Source organism: Rosa chinensis, chromosome 4 (assembly GCF_002994745.2).
Source record: "Rosa chinensis cultivar Old Blush chromosome 4, RchiOBHm-V2, whole genome shotgun sequence".
NCBI classification, from domain to species: Eukaryota; Viridiplantae; Streptophyta; class Magnoliopsida; order Rosales; family Rosaceae; genus Rosa; species Rosa chinensis.
The window spans coordinates 3717773-3731773 of record NC_037091.1 but is presented as its reverse complement, the minus strand read 5'-3'; the positions used below and the strand labels follow the sequence as shown (position 1 = coordinate 3731773).

The 14001-nt window shown below is 40.7% G+C and overlaps 1 protein-coding gene across 1 annotated transcript; it reads left to right on the top strand.

Moving 5' to 3' along the window:
* The first annotated feature begins 371 nt into the window (after positions 1 to 371).
* LOC112196009 (putative calcium-transporting ATPase 13, plasma membrane-type) lies at positions 372 to 3702 on the top strand. The gene has a single exon (XM_024336261.2). The coding sequence runs from the start codon at positions 495 to 497 to the stop codon at positions 3585 to 3587; it is 3093 nt and encodes a 1030-aa protein (XP_024192029.1). The 5' UTR covers positions 372 to 494; the 3' UTR covers positions 3588 to 3702.
* Positions 3703 to 14001: the final 10299 nt, after the last annotated feature.

Sequence of the window (14001 nt, the reverse complement as noted above, 5' to 3'; positions counted from 1 at the left end):
ATAAAGAAAATAAAAGATGAACGATATTAGTAGCAATCTTCTGAAGTCGATCGCTCAAACAGATTAACATAGGAAACACAAACCTGGTCGTTATATTATTTAATAACCAGCGAACGCGTTTTCATCTATTCCTTCATGTATAAAACTCCTAGTTACGGCAACCGACTACAGTGAGAAACCAGCACACAGTACACAATTGGCAACTGATTTGTGATTACTTGTCTTCCTCCATCTTCTTTCTTGCACAGCTTAATTTCCTCGAAAATGCTGCACCCGCGGAAATTCCAAGTAATTAAACATTAGCTTTACTATAAGTAGGGCTTTAGCATGCAAGGTGATTACAAACATTAGCTTTACTACGGACAAGATATCCTTTTGCAAACTTCAGCATTCTCAACTCATTGTTACACAACACATCTTCGACTTGTCAATAGTTCTTTGCTGGCAATCGATTGAATCCCAATAGTTTCTCTAATACACCTTGCAGTTAGAGCATGAGTAGGCCAACCTTCAGTGCCCTGCATGAAAAAGTGGGAAGCAATATTGGGTTGATTCTTGATGTTCCGAGAAGTAGTCTTGGCATAAGCAAAAGAAAATGGCATTCTGCTTTCATTACCATCTATTGCTCTAGAGCCTTCCTCTCTTTACGACCTTCTACTCTTCCCAAACATACCAACTCTACATTCATATCTCGCGCACACTCTTACTCCGTTGTTAGAGTCGAGCCAGTCATGGTCCCAGCCATTAATGGATTCAAAGCGGACCAAAAAAGCTTCACTGACCTTGTGAAGGAGAAAAATCTCAAGGAGCTCTTGGAGCTTGGAGGGGTTGAAGAAGTAGCATCAGCTCTCAAAACTGATGCAGAGCATGGAATCAATGGTGATGATGCTGAAGACATTGCACGCAGGCATGAAGCATTTGGTTCCAACACATACAAGAAACCGCCAAAGCAAGGATTCCTTCATTTTGTGTGGGAAGCCTTCAAAGACCTCACAATTCTCATTCTTTTAGGTTGTGCTGCGCTCTCTCTTGGTTTTGGTATCAAAGAGCATGGATTAAAAGAAGGTTGGATTGATGGTGGAAGCATTTGTCTTGCGGTCATTCTGGTCATTTCTGTTTCAGCCATTAGCAACTACAGACAGAGCAGACAATTTGACAGACTGTCCAAGGTCAGTAGCAATCTCCAAATTGAGGTCGTGAGAAATGGAAGGCGCCAAAAGATTTCAATATTTGAAATTGTGGCTGGTGATGTCATCTGCTTGAAGATTGGAGATCAAGTACCAGCAGATGGATTGCTTCTAGATGGCCATTCTTTATCAGTAGATGAATCAAGCATGACAGGGGAGAGCGACCATGTTGAGGTAAGTGTCACTGAGAATCCTTTCTTGTTCTCTGGGACTAAAATCGCTGATGGTTATGGCCGGATGCTTGTCACATCAGTAGGGATGAACACGAACTGGGGTGAAATGATGAGCCAAATCAGCCAAGACAACAATGAAAAGACACCTCTGCAAGCACGTTTAGACAATCTAACTTCGTCCATAGGTAAAGTTGGTCTGGCAGTTGCTTTCTTTGTTCTTGTAGTCATGTTGGTCCGATACTTCACAGGGAATACAGAGAATGAGAATGGAAACAGAGAGTACAATGGCAGCAAGACAAAATCTGATGACATAATAAATGCCGTCATTGGGATTGTAGCAGCTGCCGTTACAATTGTTGTGGTGGCAATTCCAGAAGGTCTACCATTAGCTGTGACTCTCACTCTTGCTTATTCCATGAAGAGAATGATGGTCGATAACGCAATGGTGCGGAAGCTCTCTGCTTGTGAGACGATGGGATCTGCTACAACAATTTGTACCGACAAAACAGGTACTCTGACCATGAACCAGATGAAGGTGACTAAGTTTTGGTTGGGGAAGAAATCTGTGGAAGAAGAAGCTTATTCATCTATTTCTCCTTATGTTCTCGACTTGATCCAAGAAGGGGTTGCTCTCAATACAACTGGTAGTGTGTACAGGCCTAGCTTGGATTCCGAAGTTGAGATCTCTGGCAGTCCAACTGAAAAAGCCATTCTTTCATGGGCGGTACATGGGTCAAAGATGGATATGGAGGAAGTGATGAAGACTTGTAGCATTCTCCACGTCGAAGCCTTTAATTCGAAGAAGAAACAAAGTGGAGTTCTGGTGAAGAGAAAGGCAGATAACTCCAGCCATGTACACTGGAAAGGAGCAGCAGAGATGATACTAGCAATGTGCACAAGTTACTACAATGCGTCTGGACTTGTTAAGGATATGGAAGAGAATGAAAAAAGGAAGTTTGAGCATATTATTCAAGGTATGGCAGCTAGCAGCCTCAGATGCATAGCGTTTGCACATAAACAAGTTCCAGCAGAAGAGCGACTAAATGCAGACCAGAAATTTGTGCTAAAGGAAGATGGATTAACCCTATTGGGACTTGTGGGTCTTAAGGATCCATGCCGTCCAGGTGTGAAGAAAGCAGTTGAAGAATGTCAATATGCAGGGGTGAATGTCAAAATGATTACTGGCGACAATATTTTCACCGCAAAAGCCATAGCTACTGAATGTGGGATACTCGGGGCTAGTCAGGACATGTTTGGAGCAGTTATTGAAGGTGTGGAATTCCGCAACTACACGCCAGAAGAGAGACTGAAGAAAGTTGACAAAATTTGTGTGATGGCAAGGTCTTCTCCTTTTGATAAGCTTCTAATGGTGCAATGCTTGAAACAGAAAGGTCATGTAGTTGCAGTTACCGGTGACGGCACCAATGATGCACTGGCATTGAAAGAAGCTGATATAGGACTTTCTATGGGGATTCAAGGAACAGAAGTGGCTAAAGAAAGCTCGGATATTGTGATCATGGATGATAACTTTGCTTCAGTTGCTACAGTTTTGATGTGGGGAAGATGCGTGTACAATAATATCCAGAAGTTCATCCAATTCCAGCTCACTGTCAATGTTGCAGCTCTCGTGATCAACTTTGTAGCAGCAGTTTCAGCAGGTCAAGTCCCATTAACAGCAGTTCAGTTATTGTGGGTGAACTTGATCATGGACACACTTGGAGCTCTTGCTCTAGCCACCGAAAAACCAACAAGAGAACTTATGGAGCAGCCACCAGTGGGAAGGACAGCGCCTCTCATCACAAACATCATGTGGAGGAACCTCTTGCCTCAAGCACTGTACCAGATAACTGTTCTCTTGATCTTACAATTCAGAGGCAAAGCAATCTTCGGTGTCAGTGATAAGGTAAAGGACACATTGATCTTCAACACTTTTGTGCTATGCCAGATCTTTAATGAGTTCAATGCAAGAAAGCTAGAGAAGAAGAATGTCTTCAAGGGAATACACACCAACAAGTTGTTTATGGGGATCATTGCGGTGACAATTGTTCTTCAGGTTGTGATGGTGGAGGTTCTCAAGAAATTTGCAGATACAGAGAGGTTGAATTGGGGACAATGGGGTGTATGCATTGGGATTGCAGTCATCTCTTGGCCAATTGGTTGGCTAATCAAGTGTATACCTGTTCCAGAGAAACCCATATTCAGCTATCTGAAGATGAAGAAAAAATAAGCGTTCTGTTTGAAATAAACTAGCCGGATAACCATCATGCAGTGTTGGATAGTTTTTGTATAGCTCTTAACAGATGATATTATTTTCATTCTTTTATTAAATAATTTCTTATTAATGTTTTAGTATCAATAGACAACCATTTGTATTGTAGAACGATGTAATGTAAACTTATATGGTACATTTAAGTTGTTCAGTAGTTTGTTAATATATTGAATATCTTTAAGCAATGGGAATTTGATTAGATGTACCAAAAGAAAACAGAGACCAAAACATAGTAAACTATAGTTTATTAATGACCATGACTGCTTTAACAACCTTTTATTAGATAAACAAATTACACTTTGGTAGCTAATTGAAAGAGATGTTATTTTGAACTCAAATGCAATAATATGACTGTAAATCATAGCAAATATGATTGTACTGAAAATAAAAACTATATAGGCAAACGAAATTGGATCAATTAACCAATCAGACAACTTATAGTTTGAGCAGTATACCTGCTGAAACGGCTGCAACTATGTTGATGGCAATAGCAGCAACATTTATTTTGGCAGGAACATTTGGATGAACTTAAGGATATCATTATACACACTTCTTCCAACCTTCACATTATTTTGGCAGGAACATTTGGTGAACTTAAGGATGTCATTATACACACTTGAGCATTGCAGCATTAGAAGCTTGTCAAATGTAGAGGGTACTCCCATTTCACATTTTTCCAACCTTCTCCATTTTGTTTTGTGGTGTTTCCGAAATTGCAGGCATTCTTTCACTCTTGTACCAAGTGTTCCCTAAGAGCCTGGAATGTCCCACATTTGGAGCCAAACGGGTTTGAGTTTAAACATTGTTCCCAGTGATCATGTCTTCAAACTGCTTTCTTCCCTCCTGTTTCATCTTTACATGACTGCTATACCTTGAACAATCTGCTCAAGTTTCAATATTCATTGTCATCCAGATCTTTACCAAGCCTAGCAGCATTACTGTAACTCGTGAACATTATAAGTATCATCTGTGCAGTTACTTTTAAATGAACTTGTCTGCCTTCCTCTTCATCATAATTCCACATCATCTCTTCTTTAAATAGGCCTTACATGGAGAATGCTGCAATTCTTCACCATTTTCTCAGCGGGACTGCTGAGATTTCAATTTCTGATGAATCCAAGCTAGACCTTGTATAGACTACCACTTGCGCCTATTTCATTGGTATAGTTGTTGTGGTTGAGCCCATAGTCTGACAGCAGATTGTTGCTATCAGCCCCCATTACTCTCATGGAAAAAGCAAGAGTAAGAGTCACAACCGATATCTCTCTCGCGGAACTTCGGGCTTTACTACCACAGCAAATTAACTGCTACAACCCAACCAGGAGGTGTACCATGTCATCACCATTGTCTTGCTGAAATTATGCTCGTTATTTCCTTTCCCATCTTTTGTATTTCCAGCAATTATGTTTAGTATCCAACAAACTAACAAGACCTTGAGAACTAGAAAGCATCTCTGAAACCTGCATCAACCTATCCATGAGACTAGTTTGTTGACGACATGAAATGAGGTTCACTGGTATCACAATTGGTTTCCACCGTCCAATGTAGCATGCATCCTAGAATATGCATCAGCAATTTTAGATACAGAAAAGCAAGAACAAGTTCCGGCTATTGTCAGTCACCTCTATCATGCTTCATGCATGAACTAGTAACAAAATGAAGCATGGCATCATAACCAATTACAATTTCAAATAACATGGTTTATTCCGTATCAGCTGGAATTTCTTTCTGCAGTCTCCAAGGAAATGACATCACCAACTAGAATTTGGAGTATCGAAATCTCCCACAGCTTTAATGTGGACATTAATTAACATGGTTACCTTGTTTGAATACTGAGAGGATAATACTGCAAGGTTTTTGAAGGTTTTCCCACACAAAATGGAAAAACCCTTGTGTGTGGGTGGTTATTTTTTGTATTTGTGTTGACACATTTCATCAAACACCTGGTGGGCATCACCATCAATTGCTAGCTCTGCACCAATCTTCAGAGCTAATGCTCACTTCTTCAGCCCTCCACCCAGCTCCTGAAACTGATGTGAACTTTTGCGGCATGGGCTCGCTCTCTTGGTTTCTCAAACCTATATTCTATATTTCAACGCCTTATTCTGCAAGGAATAAGCTTATGCCTCATCGAACTACTGTTACCAAAATATTCAATAAGCTTACTGCAATGCCTAAGGACGCTAATTTTATCCATGTTGACATATATGATGTGACTGAGCCTGAGCCTGAGCCTAAGCCTAAGCCTGCAACCAGGTCAGTCATGGAGAATGAGTTGGAGAAAGTGAGACTTGATAGATCATGTGGTATTTGCATGGACGTATTTGAGAAAGGTGTTATAGCTATTCGCTTGCCCTGCTTACACATTTTTCATGGAAATTACATTTTCCGGTGGCTGGAGACGGATCATAGGTGTCCTTTGTGCCGAAATCCAATGCCTCACGATGATGCAGATCAGTTTTCCTATGAACCCGACGGCACTAATCCTTCGGTGAACGTATACCAGCATTCTTATTATACTGAAATTGAGTCAATAAGATGCACTCCAGCACCATCATCTATGCTTCAGATCCAATTCAATCTCTACAAGTCAAACCAAGATGGTTTATTGCGGGAGGTCGGTGAAGTTCCACGCACATCTATTGATGCTGGACAAATCTATACCTCGAAACTGAGCCGCAATTACTAATAATTCCTAGTCGTTGCGAGCTGCGGCCAACTATGATCACCCAAGTTCTTAGAAGCATGAGTGTTCCGCGGCATGAGCAGCCACCCATTGTTGCCAAAATATTTGAGATGGTTGCTACTAAAAATGCTGATGGTGGGGTGGTGCTTTTATTAATGCGGACATCTACGATGAGACTTTGGAATTGTTCGATCTTAGCGCCTTTGATCGATGGCTTTTCAGGATTAGACGTGTTGGAATTGATCGTCCCATCACAGACGAAATCGATGCTAGGGTTGCAAGGGAATTAGCCGAGGAGGAATTATTAGGAAAGCCTAGGCCTAATCCTGCAACTAAATCAGCCATTGAGGGGTTGGAGAGAGTGCAAGTTGATAAGTGGTATGGACGACTTTGATGAGGATGGTCTAATAGCTACTCGCTTCCCATGCTTACACATTTTTCATGGACATTGCATTCTCTGGTGGCTCGAGACCGATCACAAGTGTCCTTTGTGCCGATACCCATTGCTTTGTGATTGAAAGATATTTCAATATCGATCACATAATTAGCTTTCAGGTGGAAGTTGTAAAGACTAACTTGGTACAATCTTCTTCTTTTTTAACTTTCTACCTAGTCAATTTCTTCTGTTCTTTTGAACACACCACTGCAGTATGGGAATTAAACGTCCTATTATAAGCATCACTGACTGATCGAAGTTAATGCAGATGACTAGGAATGTAATGTAAACTTTTTATCATTAGTTGCGCCATTCTTTCTAAGTCTCAACCTTCAATTTTGTTCTTCTTATTAGAGTTAATTAGATTAATGTCCAAAATCCCATATTGATTGTAGTCCGCATCAATTTTTCTGGTTAATTGCGGTCCGATGACTCAGTTGCCACCTCGGATTTATTTCCTTTTCCATCTTGCTAACTCAATCCTCATTAATTTTTCTTTTTTACATAACTAATATGCCCTTATTGAATGTCTTTGAACATAAAAGGCAAGAATTAATAGGATTAAAATTAGCATTTTGATTCGTAATTTAATATCATATTTGATGTATATATCTTTCTTAAATTATTCTTATTGATCCGGTATAAAATTATGGAATTGATATGACATTGAATACCATATTTAATGTAAATCATCACTAAAATTATTCTAATTTAAAAGATATCTTCTATAAGTTAAGAATCTTTCTAAAGCTATTTTTTGATAATGTTTTTCTTCAACTCCAAAGCTTCTATGGTCATGGCTCTATGGTCAAGGTATTTTCTTGTCAGCCCAAATGCCCAATACAATTGTGATCTTTTTGGTGTAAATCATTCCATGGATGGTAGCTATTCTTCTTCTTCATTTTTTTTGTTTTTTACATTTCCTTCTTAACTTACCTTTAACCTAGAAAGGAACGTGTGTGTGTGTGTGTATTGTTGGTTAACAAACCACTATTGTGACCTTATTCTAAGGTAAACATTACGTAATTTTTGTAGTAGATGTATTAAGAGCTCAAAGATTCAGCATTTCAGTATACCTCATATATAGGTAGTTTTTAATTTCTCCACCATATGCATCTCGATTATTTATGCATACAATATTGAAGAAAACTAATCTGTAAATTTATATCTCTTACTTAGGTACATATCTCAATTATAGTAATTGGAGAACATTACGTAAACATATATATCTTACTTAGGTATGTATCTCTTACTTATGGTATACCTACAATAGAAGCAAGTAAATCCGTATATCTCTTACTTTGTATATATCTCAATTATTTATACCTACAATAGAAGAAATCTAATTCATAAACTTATATCTCTTACTTAGGTACATATCTCGATTATAGTAATCAAAGAACATATTATTTTTAATTATTTTTTCTCACAATGAAAATATATATACGAGGACCCTTCCATTAAGGATTCCTTGTGGGACCCATTTTGCGATTGTATTTCGGCATCTCGACCGTTCAACTTTTAGATCATAATGTATAAATTAATTCTGCAAATTTTCAGCCAAATTGATTATCGTTAAAGTATCGAACTAAATTAAACCAATGAATGAACCGAATCTGTCCAACCTGAACCGTTCGTGTTCATAATTGTAAATTGAAGTAACGAATGCCTTAATGATTATCAATTTGGCTGAAAATTTGTAGAGATGATCTACTCATATATACCTAAAAACTAAACGGTTAAGATGTGAATATGTGATCGAAAAGTAGGTCTAAATGGCCCTATATATATATATATATATACAGGCGGGTTCTGAAGCGGACGTCCGCACTTTGCTAAAGTGCGGACGGCGACTCAGCGGCGGTGTTCCAGGCGGCGACGGCGGCTCGGGGCTTGGCGGACGGAGGCCGGAGGCTTGGCGGACGGTTCTGGGCAGCGTTCGAGGTCGGAGGAGGTCGGAGTTGCAGGTTTCTGGGCAAGGCTGCAACCACGTCGCCGGCGACTCCACCGACTGTAGACCCGTCCGTCCGACCCCTGGTGTCAGTCCGGCAAGCTCCGCCGCTCCGTCGCGCCCCGAGCAGAGCTGCAGCGTCGACGTCCGCACTTTAACAATAGTGCGGACGTCCTCTTTGGAACCGCTCCGTATATATATATATATATATATATATATACAGGCGGGTTCTGAAGCGGACGTCCGCACTTTGCTAAAGTGCGGACAGCGACTCAGCGGCGGTGTTCCAGGCGGCGACGGCGGCTCGGGGCTTGGCGGACGGAGGCCGGAGGCTTGGCGGACGGTTCTGGGCAGCGTTCGAGGTCGGAGGAGGTCGGAGTTGCAGGTTTCTGGGCAGCGAGCTCACCTGCAACTGCAGGTTTCTGGGCAAGGCTGCAACCACGTCGCCGGCGACTCCACCGACTGTAGACCCGTCCGTCCGACCCCTGGCGTCAGTCCGGCAAGCTCCGCCGCTCCGTCGCGCCCCGAGCAGAGCTGCAGCGTCGACGTCCGCACTTTAACAATAGTGCGGACGTCCTCTTTGGAACCGCTCCGTGTATATATATATATATATATATATATATATTATTGATGTTTAAATATTTCTGAGTCTACCATAATGTATTTCTTTTGTCAAATTGATTAATACCGTATTCAATGAAGAATTTGAATAAAGTAAATAATATTATCAATTGTGGATTAAACCAAGCTTGGACACTAGACGAGGCACAAGAACTCATTGCGGATTAGACCAAGCTCGAAACTTGAGGCACAAGAACCTGGACTTTAGTAGTGGAGTACAAACCGTGGACGTTAGTGAGAGATCCAAAAATTCATGGGCAGAATAGTATTGTAGGCACCCAATTTATTTTGCTCGATGTAAAATTTATATTCTCAATTTTACAATTCACACTTCATGTTTCATTTTTTGGTAACTAATTATTCTTTACTAACTTAAATTTTGTCTTTTTATAAGAATTTTGACCAAAGAATGAAAGAGGGAGTGTGAATCACAAATTAGGGAGTGTGGATTTCACTTCCCCTTTCTTTATTTTTCCTTCTTTTCCACAAGGATAGTACGTACAATATCAGGTATAAGGAATAAGGAATAGGACAGCCAATTCGGCTCATCCACAACCCAAACGTGAAGGCAAGAAACAAAAGCATAATCCCAACTTCAAAAAACTAGGTGAGCTACCTAAAGTCCTAAACGAACATACCAATACTCACATTGTTTCTTAAATATTGGTAGAGAAAACAAATGGTGAGCAGAACCATGCATATTTGTTGTAGTGAAGATCTTAAACAAAACAAGTACGTTATATGTTTGAGATCATGATATGATCACATAGAATAGCTGAATGCAATCTACTGGCAGCGTTCCAATTATGTGGATTCGATCTTAATTCCTCGAGACTCAAAACAGTAGGTAGCAGAGCCGTCTTAAACTTTTCGGAGGCCCTGTGCGAAAGTTTAAAATGCAGCCCTCTAAGTTGTAGTCTCGTATGAAAATTTAGGAAGACAAAATTATCGAAATCTCATCAAATTTATAATTGAAACTTATATTTGAACAACTGACAATATCCAACAATGTCTAATCAATTATACCGCATTAGATGAGCCTACAAAAGAGGCCAAATATTCAATACAAATGAAAATTTTGCAGCAAAAAAAAAAATTACAAAAAGATCTAACATAAAACTCTCAAAATAACACATTCTTCTAGCTGCAAAATCATCAATTAGTTTATCACAATTGAATTTTCAAAGCTAGTCCATTTGATCTGCATGCTTCTAAATTTTAACACAGCATCACCAGACAATCCAAGCAAATCAATGTGTTATGAGAAACCTGATTCTCTGAAGAACAAAGACTTAAAGTATAGCATGAGACTCTTGAGTTTCCTCACTCCTTGACCTCTCCAATCCTTGATTTACATTTCTCAATTTCCAGAAGATTGCTAGGCCTTTGCAATTTGAAAAACAAATCAAATCATTAGGAGGACTATACTAGAGAAACATTTATTTATATGTGGGTACAAATCAATTAATCATACCTGAGTCATGACTAGGGTGTAGGGATTACTGATGAGCTTCATTTTGCCTCTAAATCACTGATTGAAGAATGAAGACTTGAAGTGGGAGAGAACTAATCTAGGATATTTTAGAGCAATTAGAGAAAGAAAAAGGATAGAAGAGATCGATGGGAATAGGGAAAGGGGTCGATGAGAATTGAGGGCCCTAGCCATGGCATCAGGTACGTACCAAACTAACTAGCTAATTATAATTTTTTTTTTTTTTTTTGAAAGGGGTTTGGAACCCAGCCAAGCTGGGAGGCTCATCCCCACGCCTGACTTATTATATTAATATTAGGGTTGGGCATAGAGGGGGACATAAAACCTTGACCTCTAGCACCAGTACATAAATCTTCATAGAGTACATCCTGGATAATCACAGGAGACCCATCTAACCAAACATCATCTATATAATTAAGACTAGCAAGATGCGCCAATCTATTGGCTACACCATTTGCTTCTCGGAAGATATGCCTAATCTGAACAGAGTGTAAAGATGTCAAATACGACTTACAGTCATCGATAATGCGCCCTAATTCAGATCGATCTTCCATAGTTTGTTGTAACGCAGCAACCACAAGCGAGCAATCACTCTCTAGGTCAATGGCACCCCAATATTGGTGAATAGCCAAAAGAAGTCCAGCCCTACAAGCCTCTGCTTCCATGTGCGTAGCAGAAAGGACATGAGGGAAATAACGAGCCATCGCTGCAATACAAGTACCAAACTCATCACGTACCACAATACCCACACCACCATCCCCAAACTCTGATCTGTAGCTACCATCCACATTAATTTTCAGCCGGCCACGAGGGGGAAGCTCCCATTTTGTTCTAATCCTTGGGTTCTTTTTCAGCCCAACCGGATGATGTTTATGAAAATCCTCCAGGAACTTCGAAGCCCACTGTGCTGCGCTAGAAGCATTGAAGCACGTGCCCTGCCAAAGGACATTGTTCCTCTCAGTCCATATGACCCACATGAGCATGCAAAACAACTCAAATTGACCTCCATGCAATAATTCCATGACATTAAGAACCCATTCCTCCAAATGACGTCCAGGAACATTCCTCACATGCACACCCAAGTTACTAGCCAACCAAGTACCGCCAGCAATGTCACAATCCTTAAAAAGATGAATGCCATCCTCAATTGAAGTATTGCATAGAACACATTTCATATGTGGGAGAGAGACACGTCGTGCAAGGGCAACTTTAGTAGGTAGAATACCTTTTAAAACTCTCCACATAAAGGACTGTACCTTAGGAGGTGTACGTGCATGCCAGAGTCTTCTCCAGAATTTACTATTGACCCCAAAAGAACCATTAGATGCAGACGCCCTAGATACTCGATCAACTGCATTCCGAGCCACATGATAGCCAGAACGAACACTATAACAGCCCTTCTTGTCATAGTACCATGTTAATCTGTCCTCTGGACCACTCGTACTTAGAGGAATGCGCCCTATTATTTCAACTTCTGAAGGCGTAAATAGCTCCTGTAGCACCGCAAAATTCCACTCATGCAGATCACTATCAATTAAGTCAGCCACCCGTAAATTCTCTAATCCATCCGGGGGTCTAGTGAAGGGCTTAAAACTGAAGGGAAGAGGCATCCACGGATCAGACCAAACCAAAATATTAGAACCATTGCCAACCTGGAACCGTAGCCCTTTCTTCAGCAATTCTCGTCCATGCATGATACTCCTCCAGGCATATGAAGCTCCACCCACCAACCCAGCATCCAAAAAACTACAATCCCGGAAATATTTTGCTTTATAGAGTGAAGCAATAAGGGAGGTAGGGTTTTGTATGATTCTCCACCCTTGCTTAGCAACCAACGCCTGATTAAATAGAACCATATTCCGAAACCCTAATCCCCCTTCTGTCTTAGGCAAACAAAGCTTCTCCCAAGCTAGCCAATGGATTTTCCTATCGTTCAACTTGTCCCCCCACCAGAATTTAGCCATTAAGCTATGCATCTCCTGGCACAAGTGTTGCGGTAACTCAAAGCAACTCATTACGTAAGTAGGGATAGACTGAGTAACAGCCTTGATCATAATTTCCTTCCTTGCAGCACTCAACATCTTCTCTCTCCATCCTCTTGTACGCTTGCGGACCCTTTCTGTTAAGTAATCAAAAGCCTCAGACTTTGAATAACTAATTTCAATGGGGAGGCCAAGATATTTGTCATGTTTATCAACCCGCTCAACATCCAAACTTGCGGCCAGAACATCTTGCTTAGCCCTGTCCACGTTCTTACTGAAAGCCACTGAACTCTTCTGAAAATTAATACACTGCCCAGAAGCCTCCTCATACTTCTTGAAAATATTCTTCAACACTAGACACTCTTCCATTTCTGCTTTGAAAAAAATAAAGGAGTCATCAGCGAAGAAGAGGTGAGAAATAGGAGGAGCACCTGTACAAATTTGAACCCCATGAATCAGCTCCGACTCTTCCGCATGCAGGATAAGTCTGGATAAAGCTTCCGCACAAAAAAGAAAAAGATAGGGTGAGATAGAGTCACCCTGTCTTAATCCTCTAGAAGGTACAATTCTTCCTCTTGGAGTCCCATTGATAACAAAAGAATAAGACACAGTAGTAATACATCTCATCACCCAAGTAACCCAGATAGGACTGAAGCCAAGCTGTAAAAGAACTGCTTTCAGAAAACTCCATTCAACCCGATCATATGCCTTGCTCATATCAAGCTTCAGAGCTCCAAAACCAACATGTCCACGTCTTCGATTTTTCAAGAAATGGGCTATTTCAAAGGCCGTCAATGAGTTGTCAGAAATCAACCTTCCCGAGACAAACGCACTTTGAAATGGGGAGATCATACCATTCAAAAGCGGCTTGATCCTGTTAGCGAGAACCTTAGACCCAAGCTTGTAGAGGACGTTACATAGACTGATTGGTCGAAGCTGACTAATGCTCTCCAGATCTTTCACTTTAGGGATTAAAGTAACATTCGTACCATTTACCTGCTCCATCATATCATCAGACTCCAAAAAACAACGGACAGCCCTGGTAACGTCCCCTCCCACTAAAGGCCAGAAATGTTGGTAGAAGCAAGGCGCAAAGCCATCCGGGCCAGGTGCCTTAGCCGGATGCATTTGTTTCAGTGCTTTGAAAACCTCATTCTCTGTAACATCACAAGTGAGCAAAGCATTCATGTCATCCGAGACACAA